Source organism: Bos javanicus, chromosome 14, assembly GCF_032452875.1.
Source record: "Bos javanicus breed banteng chromosome 14, ARS-OSU_banteng_1.0, whole genome shotgun sequence".
NCBI classification, from domain to species: Eukaryota; Metazoa; Chordata; class Mammalia; order Artiodactyla; family Bovidae; genus Bos; species Bos javanicus.
Genome location: NC_083881.1, coordinates 27,872,890 through 27,896,706, shown reverse-complemented (window position 1 = coordinate 27,896,706; position 23,817 = coordinate 27,872,890). Strand labels below are relative to the sequence as shown.

The 23,817-nt window shown below is 38.4% G+C and overlaps 1 protein-coding gene across 2 annotated transcripts in view; it reads right to left on the bottom strand.

Annotated features, from left to right (window-relative positions):
• NKAIN3 (sodium/potassium transporting ATPase interacting 3) overlaps nucleotides 1-23,817 on the bottom strand; it is a 542,894-nt gene that overhangs the window by 259,495 nt on the left and 259,582 nt on the right. For both annotated transcript variants that reach the window (XM_061438834.1, XM_061438835.1), the window contains exons 2-3: nucleotides 11,681-11,818; nucleotides 4,333-4,413 (exon numbers count right to left, since the gene is read on the bottom strand). In XM_061438834.1, the coding sequence (XP_061294818.1) occupies nucleotides 4,333-4,413; nucleotides 11,681-11,818 (219 nt within the window). The remainder of the gene's footprint in view (nucleotides 1-4,332; nucleotides 4,414-11,680; nucleotides 11,819-23,817) is intronic.

The window sequence follows — 23,817 nt, the reverse complement described above, 5'->3', positions numbered from 1 at the left end:
AACAAATGTAGGTAGTTTTCCTTTTATGCGAAGGCCACGTGAACACAGGCACAGAGGAGGTATCAGGGAGGGTTCACCTGTTTCCCTTTCGGGCTTCTTCCTAAGTTTTAGGAGACTCTTGGTCAAAGCTCATAGTTAATAAAAGTCTTCAGAGAATTTCTTCATATTCATTTTTTTAAGACTCCCTTCCCGGAATGGAGCTCCGTCCCTCCCTCTTTTGTCTCTTTTTTGTCTTTTATATTTTTTCCTACCTCCTTTCGAAGACAATGGATTGCTTTTCTGGGTGCCTGATGTCCTCTGCCAGCATTCAGAAGTTGTTTTGTGGAATTTACTCGGCGTTTAAATGGTCTTTTGATGAATTTGTGGGGGCGAAAGTGTTCTCCCTGTCCTATTCCTCTGCCATCTTAGCTCCTCCTCCATTCATATTCATTTTTTACATCTAAATTATGCTCATGCACCGTAGCACACAGTCAGAATTCTAGGAAAATGTAACACACTGAAAATTCTCTAGGATCAGTAATGAGTAAATTACATACATTTTTCAGGAAATGACAGTTAGAAGAAATACTAACCTAAAGTTTCTATAATTTGGAGTAATCGAAAAGATGCCTTAAGGCATCAGTTTAATTTTGGAGGGATTAAAAACAAATACAACAAATATAACTTATCTTTCAGTATCTTTAAATGTAACAAATGAGTTGGGTTTTCATATTTGCATTCTGAATGGATGCCTAGGAAGAAAAAAATGATTTCAAGTCTGCTTCCAAAGAAGCAGCAATAACTTATTAATTGTACCCTTGGTGATCTTAAAGTACAGCATGAAAAACTGCCTTGGAGACTCCAAAGACGCATAAAGTTCCTCCCAGGGGGAGCAGGAGAGACAGCAGCAGAATCTAGCTACAGAAGTATTTCAAAAATGCTATTTACATGTTGAAGGAAAGGGTTTAATTAATCGTATTACAGCTGCGAAGTTAATATGCAGATCTGGGGTCCTAGCACAAGGGACTGTTACATACTTTTTAAGCAAGTCACTCAATCCTACATATTCCTCTTTTACAGCTCTTGCATAGTAATAAATATATGTCCCACAGGTTTGCAGAATGAGGATCGAGATGTCTGTTAATTTCTCACTAATAAGAAAGACGATGATGCTGATGGCACTTATAAGAACCACTTTTTACTGAAACCTCACAATATTCCAAGATCCATTCTAAGTTCTTTGTATGAATTACAAACAATTTCAACAACCTGGCATGCTGTAGCCCATGGGGTCGCAAAGAGTCAGACACGACCTAGCAACTAAACAACAACAGTAAAATTAATGCTGTGGTTTTTCCTCATTTTGCAGAAAAGGAAACTGAGATTCCAGTAGATTATGAAAGTACAGGCACTTTTGGTCACCTACCCATAGTCATCCCCAATCTCACCATATAGGCACACATTTCCTAAAACAGCACATCCATTTCCTTCAAGTTCTAGAATCCAGGGAGAATGTCCAGGGAGACCCTCAGGACACAGGGACAAAAGCATGATGCCAAGCAAAAGGAAAATCTGAAGGTTGTGATCAAGAGTCTCCATAAGAGGCCAGAGGTATGATCACTCATGGTCAGCGAGTACATCATTAGTTTACAAGAATGGTTCAGTAGTGCCTGTCATTGGAATAACACCCAAATCCATAAAGATGTTGTGGAAATTAAGCTGAATCTGGTGTTTGGAGAAAGATTCACCATTTTACAATGGACATTCTGGGCAAAAATCAAAGTAGAGTGAGGCTTTTATTAATCTATCCAAGTATATAATTCCAAGAAATGACTTCATGAACTAGAAGGAGAGGGAGGACTCTGGAGAGTATATAAAGTATATAAAGATGCACATGTGAACAAGGATTATTTTATGAAATAGGGTACCACCTGGGAAAATGGCAGAGGTGCCTGGGTTTATCAAGGGTCCTTAATGCTGCTCTAGTTTTCAGAATAGATTCCCGACAGACTGGAATTGAGATTCACCTGTGGCTAGCCAGGGAGCAATTACCAGGCTTGGAAACAGGAAACAGAAAGAGATCAACAGAAAACCTTTAGGCCTTTTGGAATCGTCTGTCTTTTTAATGATCTAGAATACTTGGTGGCCTGCTTAATGGCATTTGCATGGGTCATAAAATGAGTAACTGGGACCTTATACCCACATTTTAAACTCTGAACCCAAAGAAATGAGGGGCAAAAAATCCTTGATGTTTTTCAAGGATTCACATTGAAATTCATGTGAAATTCACATTCACATCATTCACATCAATGTTAGAAAGCCAGTTACAAGAAACAGTTCACAAAGGTCATCTTGGGCAGTAGAGCAAAATCAACTTTTGTGGGACAAATCACTGATACTATTATTTTAATTAAAAAAATTTTTTTTAAAAATCACATCACATTTGAAGCTTACCTGAGTTTCTACTTGGTAACAATGCTAAACACCAAACAAACACTGATTACTATCATTATTGGTGATGCTGGTCCTGTTTTTATATTTCACAGAGACTTTCGGGATTCAGTGATTTGCCTAAGGGCCCATGGTTTATAAGTGCTACAGACAAGATTTGAATGAAAGGCTTATGATTTGAAATTTAGTCTTTTTCAACACACTATGATGCCAAATCCATAGAACAAATTTCCTCTGGTCTAATTTATTCCAAACCAGTTGACAGAGAAGAAAATAAAAGATGATTTCCATCCAGTGAAATAAAAACATGATTTAAACTGACCATTCAAATCAAGAAACAGAAAATGTTATGGGTTGAAAAATGCTATGCTTAACTTATTATTCACAATTATTTTATTCACAATATTTGCATTTTTAAATTAGTTTATAATCTGCATGTTACAGATGATAACTGAGCACTGATTTAAGTCCTTTTTTCTGTCTTAGAAATTAGTGGTGAAATGCAATTAATAGCACAAATACTAAAGGTAGATGTTGGTGCATTTCTATGTAATTCAGTTTTAGGAATGTCATTTTTGGTTCCTGAATACATTTGCCAATGTAAGAAAATGATGACAAGTTCTAATTATAAAATTATTATAGTGTGGAACAATCAACTCTGAAGGTTCTAGAGAAAACCCTTCAGGGATCTTTGCTCTTAGGTACATCAAAAATTCTTTATTACCCTATGGACTTCAATGGAGCCTAACGATTCTAAAAGTCTCTGTGCTGGTCAAGGCAAATGTTTCTAAGATCTAAACCACAAATGCTACTTAAAGAAAATCTGACATTATTATGCAACAATAGAATAAGCTGGCACAAAGATAGTTGAAGACAAGAAACCTAGAAAAATAGGTTAAAACTTTCTTATTCTTTTTGTAATTATACTGTTAAGTTTCTTCTCTACGATTTCAAATGACAACTGCAATGAGAAAAATACTTAAGAAACATAATGAGAAATTTAACCTAAGGTGCTATTCCATTTGGGTGGTAATCAAAAGATAGTTCTGCAAGAGTCATAATGAAAATTGTGTGTTTTGCTGACATGAGTTCTAGACAGACAGAAATAACATTTGTATCATGATGCATAAAGACAACTCTGATCAGGATTCACAGAGGAGTCAACACACTGATGTACATAGTTGTTAGTAAACATACGCTCCCTTTAAATATAATGAGTATTTCCTTCTCTGTCAAACTTTTTTCTCAGAATTGATATTCAAGCAAAGATGGCAACTTGCTATTCATATCTGTTACATTTTGGTCAATGCCTTTCCCCACTTTAAACACAAGAAATGTTTAAAGCCATTTTTTCACTTAACATTTGGGGCTTGTGGTCACTGGGATGAGAGGCTTTTTAAAACTGGACATGAGTATATACTGGAAGCTGAGTCCCACTGCAGCTTAGCAAAATAAATTATAAGGCTACTGTTTTGGAGTTTCATTGTTATTAACATGCTCCCAAGGTCATTCTTTTCTAAATGATATCCAAACTCTTTTTTGAATAGTATTCCATTTGTAACATTGTTTTGATTACTATACATACTTAGTATTCCATTTGTAATGCTGCTTAGGTTACTCTATATATGCATATTTCTTAGTATGCCATTTGTAATGTTGCTCTAATTACTATATATACTTAGTATTCCATTTGTAATGCTGCTTAAGTTACTGTATATGTGCATATATATTAGTATTCCATTTTTAATGTTATTTAGATTGTTATATATACTTAGTATTTCATTTGTAATATATGTACACTGTAAAGATGTATATATATTAGTATTCCATTTGTAATGTTACTTAGATTATTTATTAGTGTACTCTTTTTAAAAGTGTACTTTAAAACCATCATGAACTTACCTTAGAGAGCCCACCTACTTCCAAATAGAAGCAGATAATAAACACATTCCAGGTGACCCACAGGGCAGTCCATACTGTATACTGGAAAGAAAGGGTGGGGAGGGGAGAGAAAAAGAATAAAAATGTGGAGATGAAAGGAATGTATACTCAATAAGTCGATAATAAAAATGTCAATAAATCTGTCTTCTGGGATGAAACAGGGCATGCTCAGCAGAGTGCTCCTTATGGGGTCCCCTAAGATTTCTAGAAATTAAAAATCCAATAGTTTCTACTGCTTTCAGTAGATGTCAATAAAACTAGATTTATTTTGAAAGTGCTTTGCTGGCTTGCAGATGCAAGTGAAATCCAAGTGCTGGTTCGATTTCTGTTTTCTGAGAACTAACTTTTCCAAGGGTTAAAATTATGCAAATTTTCTGTGGGCTATCTAGTCAGCTAGTCAGTAGTGTTCAACTTTTTGTGACCCCATGGACTGTAGCCCACCAGGATCTGTTCATGGGATTCTCCAGGCAAGAATACTAGAGTGGGTTGCCGTTCCTTCCTCCAGGGGATCTTCCCAAACCAGGGATCAAACCTGGGTCTCCCTCATTGCAGGCAGATTCTTTACCACCTCAGTGACCAAGGAAGCCCATCTAATCAGCTAGCTAGCTTTTAGTTACAATATTAAATCATCACGGTTTTAGGAATATTAGTCAAAACCCTTCACTTCCATATCACTGAATTAGAATCATGTGGAAAAATGGATATGTGGAGTAAAATTAACCAGCTTTCAACTGTTGGACTATTTTATTGAATGGAATGTATGCCCCTAATATAATGATAGGCTATAACATGAGCATGTAAAATATTTTTTAAAAGCATAGAAATTAATAGCTAGGATTAAGGATGAGCAAATAAGCAACATATTTCCATAATGGGAAAATACCTTCCAATTACATCCCCAAACTCTCAAAACATGCCAGCCTTACTGATTAATTGGTTTTATGAATGCACTGTGTATTAGGAAATGCCTTTCTCAAGAGTATTAGTCAGACTGAATTAAGGTAACCTCAGATCAAGAGTCATCAAAGGAGATGGTCTTAGGGTTCAATTCATCCAGTCACTTCCTTTTTCTTTTTTTAATTTTTTATTTTTAATCGGAGGATGATTGCTTTACAATGTTGTGTTGGTTTCTGCTGTACAACAACATGAATCAGCTGTAAGTATACATATATCCCCTCCCTCCCTAGCCTCCCTCCACTAGCCACCCATCCTCCCCTTCTAGGTCATCACAGAGCACTGAGCTGAGCTCCCTGCGTCATACATCAGCTTCACCTTAGCTGTTTACACATGGTAGTGCGGACATGTCAATGCTCCTCTCTCAATTCGTCCCACCCTCTTCTTCCCCGCTGTGTTCACAAGTCTGTGCTCTTCATCTGCATCTTTATTCCTGCCCTGTATATAGGTCCATCTGTACCATTCTTCTCTGAGAAGGCAATGGCACCCCACTCCAGTACTCTCGCCTGGAAAATCCCATGGACGGAGGAGCCTGGTAGGCTGCAGTCCATGGCGTGCTAAGAGTCGGACACGACTGAGCGACTTCACTTTCACTTTTCACTTTCATTCACTGGAGAAGGCAATGGCAACCCACTCCAGTGTTCTTGCCTGGAGAATCCCAGGAATGGGGGAGCCTGGTGGGCTGCCATCTATGGGGTCGCACAGAGTCGGACACGACTGAAGCGACTTAGCAGCAGCAGCAGTACCATTCTTCTAGATTTCATATACCTGCATTGATATATGATATTTGTTTTTCTCTTTCTGCATCCAGTCATTTTCTCAAGCAGACAAAGACACTAAGGTCTGGAAAACTGACATATAGGACAGCTTGAATGAGGAAGGAATTTGCCACAGCAGCAAAATGAATACACCAAATACAATGGGTTGCTTATTTTATTTTACGTAGATTTTACAAAAATCTATGAATTCTTAAATAGACATACTAATTCAGTTATTGCTTTCTACTGTTAAATCATGATAAATGGTGAAATAACTTATTGTTAATATTAAACTAAGTATTAAAATAATTTATTAATATTAGTTTCTTCTATGTTCTGCCAAATAATAGGCTCATGAATTTTAAACACTATAAAACAGCCATATCCTTACTAGAAGCCTTATCAGAAGCTTTTAAATTTTTTCTAAAATTCAATTTACATTTTTTATCTTTATCATTTATGATTTTTAAAGAGTAATACATTTATAATAATGAGTTAAGGCTCCAAAGTCACTAGAACTATAGAGGAGTTGGAAAATATGCCAAAAAGTTAACATCAGTTAAAATATACATTGAGGCTTTTGGTATTTGCAGATACTGTTGATCTGCTGATATTTTCTGTTAAGGAGTCTTCCAGTGTGAGTGGGTCATACATGTTTTCTTAAAAATGCACCAAATACATTGAAATGCACTTTTCTGACCCACAAATTATTCTTGTGAAAACTTAAAATAGCTAACCTACATCCTCAATGTATGCTTTTTGCAAACTGATAAAGTCATAAAACCACAACAAATTTTTAAAGATGTTACTAATAAGATGGCATCTGGTATTGGACATTTTTCATTCTACATAAGTCTAATTATGGAGATAATTGAGTAAAAGAGCAGTGCAGACCACTAAGTCATGAGGAAAAATCTAGGGATAAAGGTTAAGGGGTGGACATAAAATAAAGCAGGACTAAAGTAAGAAAATGAACCAAATTAACTGTAAAACCACATAGTTCTTAATTATTAGGACTGCAAACCTATACCCCAAGTATTATTTTAGAAAAGTAAATCAACTCAGAGTTACAGAAAATGAATATTGAGGCAAATCTATTTAAAGTCAAGGCACAAACTTCATGATGGAAGTGTATTCTGATACATCACAAGTTGTACTCTTGATGTCACTTCTGAACATTCAAAGATAAATTGATCAGGCTGAGTACTATAGATTCCAACTGTCAGCTCTGAAATTCCTAACAATAACAACAGTTATTACTGAGCTGCTTTCGATGGTTCCTTTCTAAGCACTTTACATAGATTAAGTCATTCAGTCATCACACTAAGACCAAGGTAGAGAGGTAATCATTTGATCACGTAGTTAGTGTGAGACTTGGGACAGCACTCTGGCAAGAGCTGGAGTGCTTAGGCATCAAATGATAAGCTTCATTTGAAAAAATTTTAGGAAAAGGACTACAGGTTAATTTGCAAGTTAACACTTTCCCAAATTTTCCATTTTATAAAATGATCAATTCACCAATTTATCAAAAATTTACTTCATTCATACATATTTAATAACCAGTTATATTTTTGAAATGATTTCTTATTTTGCTATTAATGTGTCATGCATTATATAGACATCAGGATTTTTAAAAGTAATATTGTAAGTTTCTTTATTCTAATACATTGGCCTGTTGAGAACAAAAAATATCAGTATGGTTGAATTTTGGATTGCTTTGAGATGGAAACTTCATACCTCAGTGTGCACCTGAGACCCAAATCTGTACATAGAGAAAAAAGGAAGGATTTCTAGCGGCACTAATAACACATCCAAAGGAATTTTGCTGAGGTAGAAAGTATCAGGACAACATATGGTATAAGATACTGGCTATCCTCCTTGTCATCTTTTTGACGAGGATTAATTTCTTTTTAGGACTTCCCTGGTGGCTCCGTGGTAAAGAATCTGCCTGCTAATGGAGACACAGGTTTGATCCCTGGTCCCAGAAGATCCCCTGGAGAAAGAAATTGCAACCCACTCCAGTATTCTTGCCTGGAAATCTCATGGACAGAGGAGCCTGGTGGGCTAGAGTTCATGGGGTTGCAAAGAGTAGGTCACAATTTAGTGACTGAACAACAACAAACTTATTTATGCAATTGAAACCAGAATTTTAAAAAAAAGAGATACATTCCATTTTTAACAAATATCTTTTGGTCATCATGGAGTATGCCTACAAACTCAGACAGTCACATAGATATACCTGCAGTATAGAAGACATAACTTCTCAAAGTAAAGAAAAATTCACTCTGCATAATTATTTACCCATCTATTTACCCATCATCTCCATATAATCTATCAACTATTTATCTATCCTACTTTGCTTATGTTCAGTACACATACTTTAAATCCTAATTTAATTAGACAGTGCCTATAAAGATGAAAACCCATTTATGTTGTTCTATGTGGCTTCCAGGATATTGCATAGTTTTATGAGGATATTTCAGCATTTTTTAATTGAAATGAACTTTAGAAGTCTCCCAGTATATTTTTTTTTCTCATTGAGCAATTAGTCTATAACATAAATTATTTTTTACTTCCTTAGCTTGTTTTTCAATTACCAAGAAGACCATTCATTAATTCATTCACATGTGTATCAATTAGATATAGTAGTATCACAATATGTTATGCTTATTTTTTAAAAAGGATCTGTTTCTTGCTCACTCATTGTTCTAACAGTTTTTGGAGTTTAGTATACATGTCCAGGGGGATTTAAATCTGAGACCCTTGAATATGAACCTAATACTCTTAATTGCCATTCTAAACAGTAACTCTGGTGGAAGATTTGTGATGACATAGTAGGGATATTTCCCTATGTACAGAGTGCATGTGTGTTCAGTCATGTCTGACTTTTTGTGACCCTTTGGACTATAGCCTGCCAGGCACCTCTGTCCATGGGATCTCCTAGGCAAGAATACTGGAGTGGATTGCCATTTCTTCCTCCTGGGTTTTTTTCTGACCCAGGGATCGAACCCATGTCTCCTGTGTCCCCTGCATTGGAAGGCAGATTCTTTACCCACTGAGTCATCTGGGAAGCCCCATATTTCGCTGTATAATTATTCAAATGAAAGCAAGTTGCAGTTCTTTGGATGTGGACCTTTGTATAAAAGTCCAAAGAACTAACTTATGGATGTAGCATACTTACTTGGCTTTCTTTTCTTTCCTTTTTTTTTTTTAATTTTTAGAGGAAGTTTGGGGTTACTTTTAATTCCAGTGTTCGGAGAAGGCAATGGCACCCCACTCCAGTACTCTTGCCTGGAAAATCCCATGGACGGAGGAGCCTGGTAGGCTGCAGTCCATGGGGTCGCTAAGAGTTGGACACGACTGAGCAACTTCCCTTTCAATTTTCACTTTCATGCATTGGAGAAGGAAATGGCAACCCACTCCAGTGCTCTTGCCTGGAGAATCCCAGGGATGGGGGAGCCTGGTGGGCTGCGGTCTCTGGGGTCGCACAGAGTCAGAAAGGACTGAAGCGACTTAGCAGTAGCAGTAGCTTAACAGTTAATTCCAGTGTTAATCTGTATTCAAAAACTATCAAGTTAGCTAACATTTCTGCCTTTAAAGTAATGTAAAACTTCTTGATTGTTATTACCCATGAAATAATAAAGATTTAAATAATTCTAGGGCAGAATCTCGGGGCTTCCCGGGTGGCGCTAGTGCAAAAGAACACACTTGCCAAGGCAGGAGATGCAAGAGACGCGTGTTTGATCCCTGGGTCAAGAAGATCCCCTGGAGGAGGAAATGGCAACCCACTCCAGTATTCTTGCCTGGAGAATTCCATGGACAGAGAAGCCTGGTGGGCTACAGTCCCTGGGGTCACGAAGAGTCAAACACAATTGAGCGACTGAGCACACACAGACTCCAATAAGAGTTTAATATTATGCATACTAAAGTCTTTCATGCTGCAAGTCCAACTCTGTGAAACATCTTTCTAGTAGATCATATGGTGGCTTTGCAGAGGTTCTCTTTCAGGGAAGAAGAATAAAGCAGGAACTGTTTAGCCCTTGCAGTCAGCCGAGGGACAGAAATGCTCTCCTGTACCCGGGGTAGCAAGTTCTAGCACAGAGTCTGCTGTGAGCTGGCTACCTTCACCTCTGTGTGATGCGATGAAAGATACTCCCAAAGTGAGTTTTGAGACTAAGAGAGTTGATGCATTTATAGAAAAAATTATAACTTTCTTATTTTTGATAGGAGTGATTGAATTAAACCAAAACAGGAAGATGGCATGCTGCTAAGTCTTTTGGTTTTCTTCTAGTGACACAATCACTCACATCACAAGAAAATATTCACTAATTCTACTGAACACTGTATATTTATTCAGGTTCAGTGAGCATTTTAGAGTGTGTTACTCCTCATTACAATCCCTTACATTTGCTTGGTATTTCTCATAACCTACTTATACATATATGTAGCCTAAAATATTCCCTTCTAGAAAAGAGAACTAATTACTGAAAATCACTTCCAGTCAAATGTGGAGCACAGAATATTCCTTATTAAATTTTCCTACAATGGAGGGTGTGCTGACAATGTATGTGATAGTTTGGAGCATGGGTTTGTTTCAAATTTATCTTCACAAAGCTGAGAAATGTTTAGCAATATATAGTATGCTGTAAATTAGGGGATAAGTATGAAATAAAAGGAGATCAGTCCTGGGATTTCTTTGGAAGGAATGATGCTAAAGTTGAAACTCCAGTAGTTTGGCCACCCAATGCGAAGAGTTGACTCATTGGAAAAGACTCTGATGCTGGGAGGGATTGGGGGCAGGAGGAGAAGGGGACGGCAGAGGATGAGATGGCTTGATGGCATCACTGACTCGATGGATGTGAGTCTCAGTGAACTCCGGGAGTTGGTGACGGACAGGGAGGCCTGGCGTGCTGAGATTCATGGGGTCACAAAGAGTCGGACACGACTAGCGACTGATCTGATCTGATCTGATGAAATAAAGTGGCTCAGATGGTAAAGAATCTGCCTGCAATGCAGGAAACCTGGGTTCGATCCTTGGGTTGGGAAGATCCCCTGGAAACAGGAATGGCTACCACTCCAGTATTCTGGCCTGGAGAATTCCGTGAGTCCATGGGGTTGCAAAGAGTCAGACATGACTGAACGACTTTCACTTCACTTCATGAACTAAATGCACATGCATTTATTACACGAGTTAAAGCTAAGCTGCTTTTTCTCAGTTAGTAAATAGTTATGGCTAGGCAAGTTTGTTTTTTAGTGTTAGTGACACACATGATTGAAATGATAGTTAATGCACATTTACAGATCATCTAACATCAAGACCACAGGTCATCCTCTACTGAAACTCATCTTAAATTTCCTTGTGAATCTTGATTTCAGTTACACTATGCATCTCACACTCATAGTCACGTTGTTTGCTTTCGTTGTAAACATTCACTGAGCCTTCTTCCCCACAGATAATCATCTCTCCACAGAATTCAGTAATGAAGGCCAGTACAGCCAAGCCATATTATATCAGAAAGAACAACTGAAATAATTTTTTCTTCTCCTAACAGTTTTACAGTGTTTATATGAAAACACAAGTTAAAAATAAGACTTACCACCACAATATATCGAGGTCTGTACTGAATGGTTCCAAACAAACCCAATATGACGACAATTATATGTAGAAAATTGCCAAGAATGGGCGCCCACTGGAAGCCAAGGAAGTCAAAGATCTGCCTCTCTAATGCTGAGAGCTGCAACAAAGCAAAGAGAGTCCATGAGTATATAACCTGTGCACCATCAGACCACATTAATGTTGGCTTCATGGTTGGAGAAGGCGGTAAAGTCAATTTCAATTGCACTTATGGACACTGTTATCACTAAGATTGTGACACCCATTTCATGTACCCTTTATTCAATGTCTCTCAGAAAATACACTAAAATTACTTTGAATATCAGGACTTCAATTATAAATAGATTTTAAGCCTTTCTGGAGCGCTAGAGATATATTCCTGAAATCCTTTGCTATAGTAGTAAATCTTTTATGATATCGTATTTTCTAATATTAACCTAAAAATGACTGGCTTAGTTATAACATACTTAGAACAGTAACTCTAGGCTTCAATGCCAGTGCTATTAATATTTGGGAAAACAAACAAATAAAAATAAGAAAAACTACCCCCATTTCAATTATCAAATCTTTTTTTTTCTTTCTTTAGATTGTCATTGATTATAATGACTAGTCACTTTTTCAAAATGAAGCTTATTTATTTACTTTTGACTTATTTATATTCATGATGATAACTACTTTTTCAAAATGAGCTTACTTATTTATCTACTTTAGTTCCCAATCTAACACTGGAGTGTCATAGTTCCTTTGAATGACGTTTTATTGAGATAATATATTTACATGAACATTCATGTTCAATTAGGTATGGGTGTATGTGTGTGTTCATTGCTCAGTCGTGTCTAACTCTTTGCGACCCCATGGACTGTAGCCCAGCAGGTTTCTCTGTCCATGGAATTCTCCAGGCAAGAATACTGGAGTGGATTGCCATTCCCTTCTCCAGAGGAACTTCCCAATCCAGGGATCGAACTCTGGTCTCCTGCATTGCAGGCAGATTCTTTACCGTTTGTGCTACTGCTGCTGCTGCTGCTAAGTCGCTTCAGTCGTGTCCGACTCTGAGACCCCATAGATGGCAGCCCACCAGGCTCCTCTGTCCCTGGGATTCTCCAGGCGAGAATACTGGAGTGGGTTGCCATTTCCTTCTTCAATGCATGCACGCATGCTAAGGCGCTTCAGTCGTGCCTGACTCTCTGTGACACTACGGACGGCAGCTCATCAGGCTCCTCTGTCCATGGGATTCTCTAGGCAAGAATACTGGAGTGGGTTGCCATTTCCTTCTCCATTTGAGCTACAGGGAAGTACTATTCAATTAGGTTAATCTTTTCTAAATACCCAGATAAAAATTATAGGGTAATGACAATTTTAGACATGTCACAGTTTATTATATTTGCATTAGATACAATTACATTTTTAAGCAATTCTAAAATATACTAAAGTATACACTTATACTCTTTATGATGAAACAGATGAATTTCACATAGTCCAGTGAATGTCAACAATGTCACTATCATGTACAAATAATATTTATTATGCTTTATATCTAGAAATTTTATAATCCCACCTGCTGTGTTTGGACATGGATCTTAATACATCTGAAGCATTCTTCTACATTAACTTTGATAAAATAGTAATTCTGAGAAAACGACCCATTGATCAACCATCCTGCCGGCACTAGAAACTGCAGGTTTGAAAAGAAAATGGTACCCTAGGTATTTTTTTTTTTAGTTATGTGGCTGGTGTATGCCTGAATAACTTTAATTTCCTTGGACATAAAGAAATGTCCTCTATCCAGGAAGCTGAATTTACCTTGGTTTAGATTCACCTTCAATAAGATGTGGAGGAGAAAGAGAAACGAGCAAATACCTCAAGACAACCACACCAGAACCACATTCATTTCATGGGTATTTCCTGATCATCAGTGATTTGTCACCAACCCTTGCACTCGCAAACGGGAGGATGTACAGGAATGGCTAAAATTCAAAATAATCAGAGCAAGGTAAGAAGCAGCGCCGAGTTTTCAACCCTCTTCTTTTCTGCTCCTGACTGTAAATAGTTTCCAAGAACCTTCCCCTAAAAATGCAGCATTCTACTTATTGGCCCATCAGTGATATAAATATGTGGGCTTTTGTATCCAAACAGGATGGATGTGCTCAGAAAAAAAAAAAAAACCAAAATCCTGAAGAGCAACTGCAGGCAATTTATTGTGAAAAGCAACCCGATTTTAAAGCATCGTGCATCACAAATACCTTTAAAGTGAACTTTTCAAACAGAAAAACCCATTTTCTTTTCTGTCAGAAGACACATGAATAGCATTCTCTTTTATGATATTAAAGAAAATACACAGTGAAAGGGAAGCCAAATTAACACCAGTCATTAGAAAATCTGCACTCTTTATGAAGACACCCTGTTTCTCTACTTATTAATACTTATTCTCTGATAACTTAAAATGGATTTACAGTGATTTGAAATCAAAGCACAAATAAAAGGTCATAAACAAACAACAAACAAATAAGGAGGTCATATCAAGAACCAGGCGAGAGACAGCTAAAACAACTATACAAATCATGAAAATTAGATTTGAGTATTGTGTTTGAAAAAGTCAACTAACAAAGACAAAAAGTCCTCTAAAGGTAAACAAAATACCATTGCATTCTGTATTACTTATTTTATCTAATTTCCATGTTCGGCTATTAAGCCATTTAGTTTAGAGGCAAATATATTCTCTTTGGGATTCCCTGGTGGCTCAGATGGTAAAGAATCCACCTGCAATGCAGGAGACCTCAGGTTCGATCCCTGGCTTGGGAAGATACACTGGAAAAGGGAAAACAGCTACACACTTCACTGTTCTTGCCTTGAGAATTCCAGGGACAGAAGAGCCTGGCAGGCTACAGTCCATGGGGTCGCAGAGTCAGACACAACTGAGACTTTCACATGTTCTCTTACTGTCATCATCTTTAGAGACAGCACTTTTTGCCTTAGAGCTTGGTATTAATAGTGATGACTGAGAGCCACAGAATAAAACTAAATGATATCATGGTTGCTTTGTTAACTCCAAAACATATGTATTTTAGAAACATGTCTGTCAAAATGGTCTCATCAATAGTGTGCTGAAGCTGCTGGTGCAGGCTGGGGAGGGTAGATCAGGTACGTCTCTTCCCAACTCCTCTATCAATGATGTTGCTTTGGGAACCTGACTTTGCCCAGTATATTTGCTACACGGACTTCCCTGACAGCTCAGTTAGTAAAGAATCCACCTGCAATGCAGGAGACCCTGGGTTCGATTCCTGGGTCAGGAAGATCTGCTGGAGAAGGACAGGCTACCCACAACATGGACATCAGGAAGCATTAAGAAATCAAGGTCTTGTTTATTTGTAATGAGAGCCTATGGTTAAATAGTTACCTCTGCACCACTGAACATGGCACTTAGAAAACAGTGGTTCTGACTCAGGAGAACAGCAGAAGGAAGTCATCAAATGTGTGATGCAGCATCAAGAGGAAGCATCTGGCCCATATGACAGCAGAGGATGGACAGCTCTGTAGAGACGCCATAGCAAAGAAGAGAATGAATGAGACCCTGGAAGAACCTGAGTTTTAAACCAAGATAGAGAATTCAAGAAACTAGAAAGGGAACAAACAATCCAGAGGAAAGCAAAACTATCTGGTCCCCAGTTTAAAAACAGAACAGGAAGCAGTGGCGTAAAGAGCTTTTCTAGGGGACAGGTCAAGTGGGTAAGACTCTGGAAGTTCTAAGAACGTGATGGAAGAAAATATGGATCTATTCCTAACCAGTTAAAAATAAAGGCAGACAGAATCTGAATAAGATGGAAGGAAGGAAGGAATGCAAGGAGACCAAATGAGTGATGCAAAGGAAGTATGGTTCAAAAGTACCAAGAAAATTAAAACTGGGCATGATTTTGAATGTAGAGATGAAGAAATCATAGAAACATTCTCCTTGGATGGCAACACCAGAACTATATAAGGAGAGAAATGTAACCCTATGTCATACTTGGGATGGTGTGGGAATTATCTCATACTCATTATAATAAAAATGTAACTTGGCTTGTAACTTTCAGAATCCAATTGTAGAAAGCTCAGAAGTCTTCATTATGATTATGAAAATATAAGTGTAATTTGACCCTATAAAGTATAACAGAACTGAGAAGGGGCTGAATATTCTATGTAAATGCTGTGTATATGGCAAGGGGAAGGGGTATGTTTTAAAATTCTTCCTGCAGGTCAGGAATTTCCTTCTGTCAGGCTCCAAGGTAAAAATGTTTCCTGTAAACATATGAATCATTAACTGCACCTCAAATTAACCACCAATACTCCCAATAGCACAATAAAGGTCCCTATTTCCTTATTATGCCCAGACAATGCAGATAGAAACAAACAGGGGCACATGTAAAATACAGCAATTTTTCTTTCTTTCTTTCTTTTTTTTTTTTTTGAGTATAGTTCCTTTACACTGCTGTGTCAGTTTCTGCTGTACAGCAAAATGAATCAGCCTTACATATACATATATCCCCTCTTTTTTGGATTTCTTTCCCATTTAGGTCACCCCAGAAGGCAATGGCACCCCACTCCAGTACTCTTGCCTGGAAAATCCCACGGACAGAGGAGCCTGGTAGGCTGCAGTCCATGGGGTCGCTAAGAGTCGGACACGACTGAGCGACTTCACTTTCACTTTTCACTTTCATGCTTTGGAGAAGGAAATGGCAACCCACTCCAGTGTTCTTGCCTGGAGAATCCCAGGGATGGCGGAGCCTGGTGGGCTGCCGTCTCTGGGGTTGCACAGAGTCGGACACAACTGAAGCGACTTACCAGCAGCAGCAGCAGCAGAGCATTGAGTAGAGTTCCCTGGGCTGCACAGTAGGTTCCCATTAGTTATCTATTTTCTACATAGTATCAATAGTGTATATATGTCAATCCCAGTCTCCCAATCTCTCCCACAGCACCCTGCCCCCGCTCTTGGTATCCATACATTTGTTCTCTACCTCTGTGTCTCTATTTCTGGTTTACAAATATGATCATCTACACTGTTTTTCTAGATTCCATGTACATGTGTTAATATATGATACTTGCTTTTTTCTGTCTGACTTAGTTCACTCTAAAATACAGTAACTTTCTTATCCACATATTATGTTTAACACAGTGTTTTGCTTAATAGCTCATAATTATTATAAATTGTGGAAAGTATTTATACTTAATTAAAGAGCTATAAAAACTCCAGGTGACCAGATATTTTCCTAGGCATTTCCTAGTTGGATCTACATAATATGCTTCTATCTAAACAAAACCTACGTAGGAATGCTCGTTCTTAAGAAGTGAATATCCTTGGAGGCTGAACTTCACAGTGAGAAAGGTGAGCTCCCTTTAACTTCCATTTCTCTTGGACTTTTCCCTGATCAATAGAGTCAAACACAATAAAATAGATCAAACCAGTGTTCCTCATGTTAGTTGCATTATAGGAAGGTATTTGATCAAAGGATGGTTTCCTAAAACACCAAAATTAAAGCTTTTTGTATGATTGATACTCTCTTTTATATAACCTCTAGGAATTCAGGAAGTTCATCTTTCATAAAAAGGGAGAATGCAAAAGCTCTAATTAACACTCCTACTAGCTAAGCTGGGGCTTCCCAGGTGGCGCAGTGGTGAAAAGACCACCTGCCAATGCAGGAGATGCAAGAGAAGCGGGTTTGATCCCTGTGTTGCGAAGATCCCTTGGAAGAGGAAATGGCAATCCACTCTAATATTCTTGCTGAGAAATCTCATGGACAGAGGAACCTGACAGGCTATAGTCCATGGAGTTGCAAAGAGTCAGACATGACTGAGCATGTATGCATTAGCTAAACTGATACATTCCAGACCATTTCAAATAACTTTTGGTAGAAGAGGTTCATCTTTGTCTGGAAGGTCAGCGTAGCCCTTAGCTCTACCACCATCATCCTTGCTTCCTTTGTTCTAGAATCTCATAGCTACTCAATCTCAATGGACTTTTCACGCTCAAGATTGATGATTCAAAACTTCTGTGTTCATAGACCTGGCCAAGACCAAATTACAAGTTTATGTTTTAAGCCATAATCTGAGAATACTTTTTCATGGCTCTAAAAAAAATAAATAGAAAGGTCAGTAGCATTTTTATCATGAGCCTACTTATAGAGATGTGTCACAAAAAGTCCTAATAACCTGCAGATTTACCACTATGTCAAAGCAGGTGCTGTTTTGGAGAGGATTCTCTTGCCTATAGACAGGTAACCAAGGCTTAGGATGTGCACAGACTGTGATGGACCCAGGAATTTCAGATACAGCCTGTTCATGATTTGGTTTACCCAATGAGGAAATCAACTGTGTTAAGGGCTTCATAGTTTCTGCATGCTTTAGTATTATTTTTGGTAGCAGTTAGAGGGCAAGAGCTATTATTCCAGTGAAACCAGAAACCAATAATTTAGTGAAATGAATAAAGTGAAATCAAGTTGCAGTGGCCTGAATGTCTACTAATGCATTTGCAGCTAGGGGAGGCAGAACCATGACAGCTCAGAGGAAGAGTGTTTTCTTAATGTCAAGTGTCTGTTGAAATTTATTTGTTGAATTAGCTTTATTTGGGTACTGTCTCCAGAACCTCTGAAAAGGCTTCTTGAATTCTGTCAATATATTTTGAATCCCTGTATCTCAAGGAAATTGATGAGCACTTTCTACTCTTACAATTCAATCAGAAAGATATAAACTAGTTGGTCAAGTAAGCACTTTTGGGAAATCAGAAAACAACCACGTGTTGTGTTGCAAGTCTATTTTTTGAAGAAATAAGAAACTGTGGGTAACATACCAAGTTTCCTGTTTAAAAAGGAACAGATATTGCACTGCCCATGGACGGATTTATGGAGACCAGTGAGCTGAAAGATTCACGTGAAGGGCCTTTATGAACCACAGATTCAGTCGGGAAAATTCTTTAGTGTATCTTATACACTGACTCAGCACGTCAACTGGTTGAGTGACGACTATTTCACCAATTTCTCAGTGTGGCAGAGAAGCCACCTAATTGAAAAAAAGTGCTCTAAAGCCTGAAAGAATAGTAATACAATGAATGGGACAGTACTTAAAGCTTACATTTTCCCATATCCATTAATCTAATTTGATGCTAACAAAATAGGATAAACATTATTATCCTTACATGAAGAAACATATAACAGTTTCTTGGAACAGTCAGCTGATAAGCATCAGAGAGCAGTCTAGTGTCTTTATGCCCTGATCCTACATCCTTTCTCCCATAATACTCTGAAATCATGCAACAAAATATACACTGTTTAATGAGGTTAAATTTTGAAATGAGCTCTCTCACAAGAGATAGAAATAATATAGGGAGTGCAGTGGGATGTTTCATGATGTGGTGCTCCTTCTGGGGCTTCCCAGGTAGCGTTAGTGGTAAAGAAACTGCCTCCCTGCCAATGTGGGAGACCTAAGAGACATTAGTTTGATCCCTGGGTTGGGAAGATCCCCTGGAGGAGGGCTTGGCAACTTACTTCAGTTTTCTTGCCTGGAAAATCCCATGGACAGAGGAGCCTTGCTGGCAACAATCACGGGGTCGCAGAGAGTCAGACACGACTGAGTGACTAACACAAACACAACAATAACTTAGCCTTGTCTAACTCAATGAAACTATGAGCCATGCCATGTAGGGCCACCCAACATGGACAGGTCATGGTGGAGAGGTCTGACAAAACGTGGTCCACTGGAGAAGGGAATGGCAAACCACTTCAGTATTCTTGCCTTGAGAACCCCATGAACAATATGAAAAGGCAAAAAGATTAAGACACTGAAAGAGGAACTCCCCAGATTGGTACGTGCCCAATATGCTATTGGAGATCAGAGTAGAAATAACTCCAGAAAGATTGAAGAGACGGAGCCAAAGCAAAGACAACACCCAGTTGTGGATATGACTGGTGATGGAAGTAAAGTCCGATACTGTGAGAATAATATTGCATAGGAAGCTGGAATGTTAGGTCCATGAATCAAGGCAAATTGGAAGTGGTCAAACAAGAGATGGCAAGAGTGAATGTCGGCATTTTATGAATCAGTGAACTAAAATGGACTGGAATGGGTGAATTTAACTAAGATGATCATTATATCGACTACTGTGGACAAGAATCCCTTAGAAGAAATGGAGTAGCCATCATAGTCAACAAAGAGTTCAAAATGCAGTACTTGGATACAGTCTCAAAAATGACAGAATGATCTCTGTTCATTTCCAAGGCAAACCATTCAATATCAGAGTAATCCAAGTCTATGCCCCAACCAGTAATGCTGAAGAAGCTGAAATTGAACGGTTCTATGAAGACCTACAAGACCTCTAGAACTAACACCCAAAAAAGATGTCCTTTTCATTATATGGGACTGGAATGAAAAAGTAGGAAGTCAAGAGATACTTAGAGTAACCTTCAAATTTGTCCTTTGAGTACAAAAGGAAGCCAGTCAAAGACTAATAGAGTTTTGCCAAGAGAATGCATTGGTCATAGCAAACACCCTCTTCCAGCAACACAAGAGAAGACTACACATGGACATCACCAGATGATCAACACCAAAATCATGTTGATTATATTCTTTGCAGCCAAAGATGGAGAAGCTTTATACAGTCAGGAAAAACAAGACCAGAAGCTGACTGTAGCTTAGACCATGAACTCCTTATTGCCAAATTCAGACTCAAATTGAAGAAAGTAGGGAAAACCACTAGACCATTCAGGTATGACCTAAATCAAATCACTTACATTTATACAGTGAAAGTGACAAATAGATTCAAGGGATTAGATTTGATAGACAGAGTGCCTGATGAAGTATGGACAGAGGTTCGTGACATTGTACAGGAGACAGGAATCAAGACCATCCCCAAGAAAAAGAAATGCAAAAAAGCAAAATGGCTCTTTGAGGAAGCCTTACAAATAACTGTGAAAAGAAGAGAAGGAAAAAGCAAAAGAGAAAAGGAAAGATATACCCATTTAAATGCAGAGTTCCAAAGAATAGCCAGGAAAGACAAGAAAGCCTTCCTCAGTGATCAATGCAAAGAAATAGAGGAAAACAATAGAATGAGAAAGACTAGCAATCTCTTCAAGAAAATTAGAGATACCAATGGAACATTTCATGCAAAGATGGGCACAATAAAGGACAGAAATGGCACGGGCCTAACAGAAGCAGAAGATATTAAGAAGAGGTGGCAAGGATACACAGAATTATACAAAAAATATCTTCATGACCCAGAAAATCATGATGGTGTGACCACTCACCTAGAGCCAGACATCCTGGAATGGGAAGTCAAGTGGGCCTTAGGAAGCATCACTATGAACAAAGCTAGTGGAGGTGATGGGATTCCAGCTGAGCTATTTCAAACCCTAGAAGATGATGCTAAAATCCTAATGTGATGCAAATCCTAAAAGTGCTGCACTCCATATGCCAGCAAATTTGGAAAACTTAGCAGTGGCCACAGGACTGGAAAAAGTCAGTTTTCATTTCAATCCCAAAGAAAGGCAATGCCAAAGAATGCTCAAACTACCGCACAATTGCACTCATCTTACACCCTAGTAAAGTAATGCTCAAAATTCTCTAAGTCAGGCTTCAACAGTATGTGAAACGTGAACTTCCAGATGTTCTAGATTTAGAAAAGGCAGAGGAACCAGAGATCAAATTGCCAACATCTGTTGGATCATCAAAAAAGCAAGAGAGTTACAGAAAAACATCTACTGCTTTATTGACTATGCCAAAGCCTTTGACTGTGCGGATCACAACAAACTGTGGAAAATTCTCAAAGAGATGGGAGTATCAGACCACCTGACCTGCCTTTTGAGAAATCCATATACAGGTCAGGAAGCAACAGTTAGAACTGAACATGAAACAACAGGCTGGTTCCAAATAGGAAAAGGAGTGCATCAAGGCTGTATGTTGTCACCCTGCTTATTTAACTTATATGCAGAGTACATCATGAGAAACACTGGGCTGGATGAAGAACAAGCTGGAATCAAGATATCAATAACCTCAGATATTCAAATGATACCATCCTTATAGCAGAAAGTGGAGAACTAAAGAGCCTCTTAATGAAAGTGAAAGAGGAGAGTCAAAAAGTTGGCTTAAAGCTCAACATTCAGAAAATGAAGATCATGGCATCTGGCCCATCACTTCATGGCAAATAGATGGGGAAACAATGGAAACAGAGGCAGACTTTATTTTCTTGGGCTCCTAAATCACTGCAGATACTGACTGCAGCCATGAAATTAAAAGACACGTGCTCCTTGGAAGAAAAGTTATGACCAATCTAGACAGCATATTAAAAAGCAGAAGCATTACTTTGCCAACAAAGATCCATCTAGTCAAAGCTATGGTTTTTTCCAGTATAGTCATGTATGGATATGAGAGCTGAACTATAAAGAAAGCTGAGCACCGAAAAATTGATGCTTTTGAACTGTGGTGTTAAGAAAAGACTCTTGAGAGTCCCTTGGACATCAAGGAGATCGAACCAGTCAATCCTAAAAGAAATCAGTCCTGAATATACATTGGAAGGACTGATGTTGAAGCTAAAACTCCAGTCCTTTGGGCACTGGATACAAAGAACTGACTCATTTGAAAAGACCCTGATTTTGGGAAAGGTTGAAGGCAGGAAGAGAAGGGGACGACAGAGGATGAGATGTTTGGATGGCATCAATGAGTCAGTGTACATGAGTTTGAGTAAACTCCGGGAGTTGGTGATGGACAGGGAGGCCTGGAATGCTGCAGTCCATGGGATCGCAGAGTCGGACACAACTGAGTGACTGAACTGAACTGATTGACTACTAGGGATTATGTTAACAATTTCTCATATCAACCCAGTTAGCTTAACTAAGTATGCAAAGTTTCAAACTGTAGGGTTTAATTTTCTGAAATGAGGCTTTTAAAATTGAGTAAACTTTAAAAATATCTCTTTTGGTAGCACACAGTTTGAAAAAAAAATTCTTACATTTTACCAACAGGTTCTTGTCCAGAGAGGCATTTTCATACTTCTTTGCTAGCCCTGAAGATACCGAAAGAGACATAAAGCGAACCATGCCATGAAGAAACCAGGTGATGAGCACTCTGCTTCCTCTTTTCATACTGCGTCAGTGATGCTCTGGGTAAGAATTTCACAAAAATTAGGCAGGCGGTAATAATCTGTCAGTATTTGTTTGAAGATGTCCCTTGATGTCTAAAGAGGACGATTACATCATTTGATTAAGCTTCTAAGTATCCTTCCCCTGACAGAAATTATCCTGCAGCCTAACTCCTCCAACTTTGCCAGGTTGAAGCTGACCTTAAAAAACACAGTTCCAGTTCATGAATAGCTCAAGCCAGGAAGAAGGCAACTATTTTAGCAAAAGCCCAAAGTACCAATTTGTTACAGAACAGTGATTGAAGATTAAATTTCAACCCTCCAGTGGAGCCATAATGGATCCAAGAACACTAAAGTTGAACCCCTAGGCTGGTGACCTATACAAGCCCACAAACAGCTGGTGGGAACACGCCTGCTGTGGCATTTCAGACTCCCATGGAGGTTTGGCTGAAATGGCAACCCAGCATGAGAAGACAGAGAGAAGGTTATGGATGGAAAGTTTCCCTAAGGGCCTTTTCACATTTTTATTTGTTGTGGTGATCACCTGTAAAATTCCTTTTTTAAAAGAATTCCTTTAAGGTATACATTTCATTTGGGAAGGAAATTAAATGTTTCTTCTTTAGAAAACAATATGGGGAGAAACTTGAATATGTCAAAGTATTTATGCTATACAGAAGCCATTCTCACCTGAAAATCAGAATGTACAACAGACCTTTAAGTGATAATCAGCTCATGGTGCTAAAGCAGGTGAACTTCAGCTGTTCATTTTCCTTTTGATCTCTTTGTTTTTCTCCTGCCACTCTCCGTTTACAATGCAGCAGCTGCTGAGTGTCCCGTTGCTGTTCATATCCTGGGAAAGATGCAGCAACCCACTGTGGCCCGTGGCCCTAACTACAGAACTAGTGAAAACCCTAGACGACGACTGAGGCGTTTCTGGTGTACACTTGTATTTTGTTTTCTTCTTCACAGTTATCACTAGCCAATAGCTATGGTTTAATTGATGAAATCGCCTTCATCAGCTATGT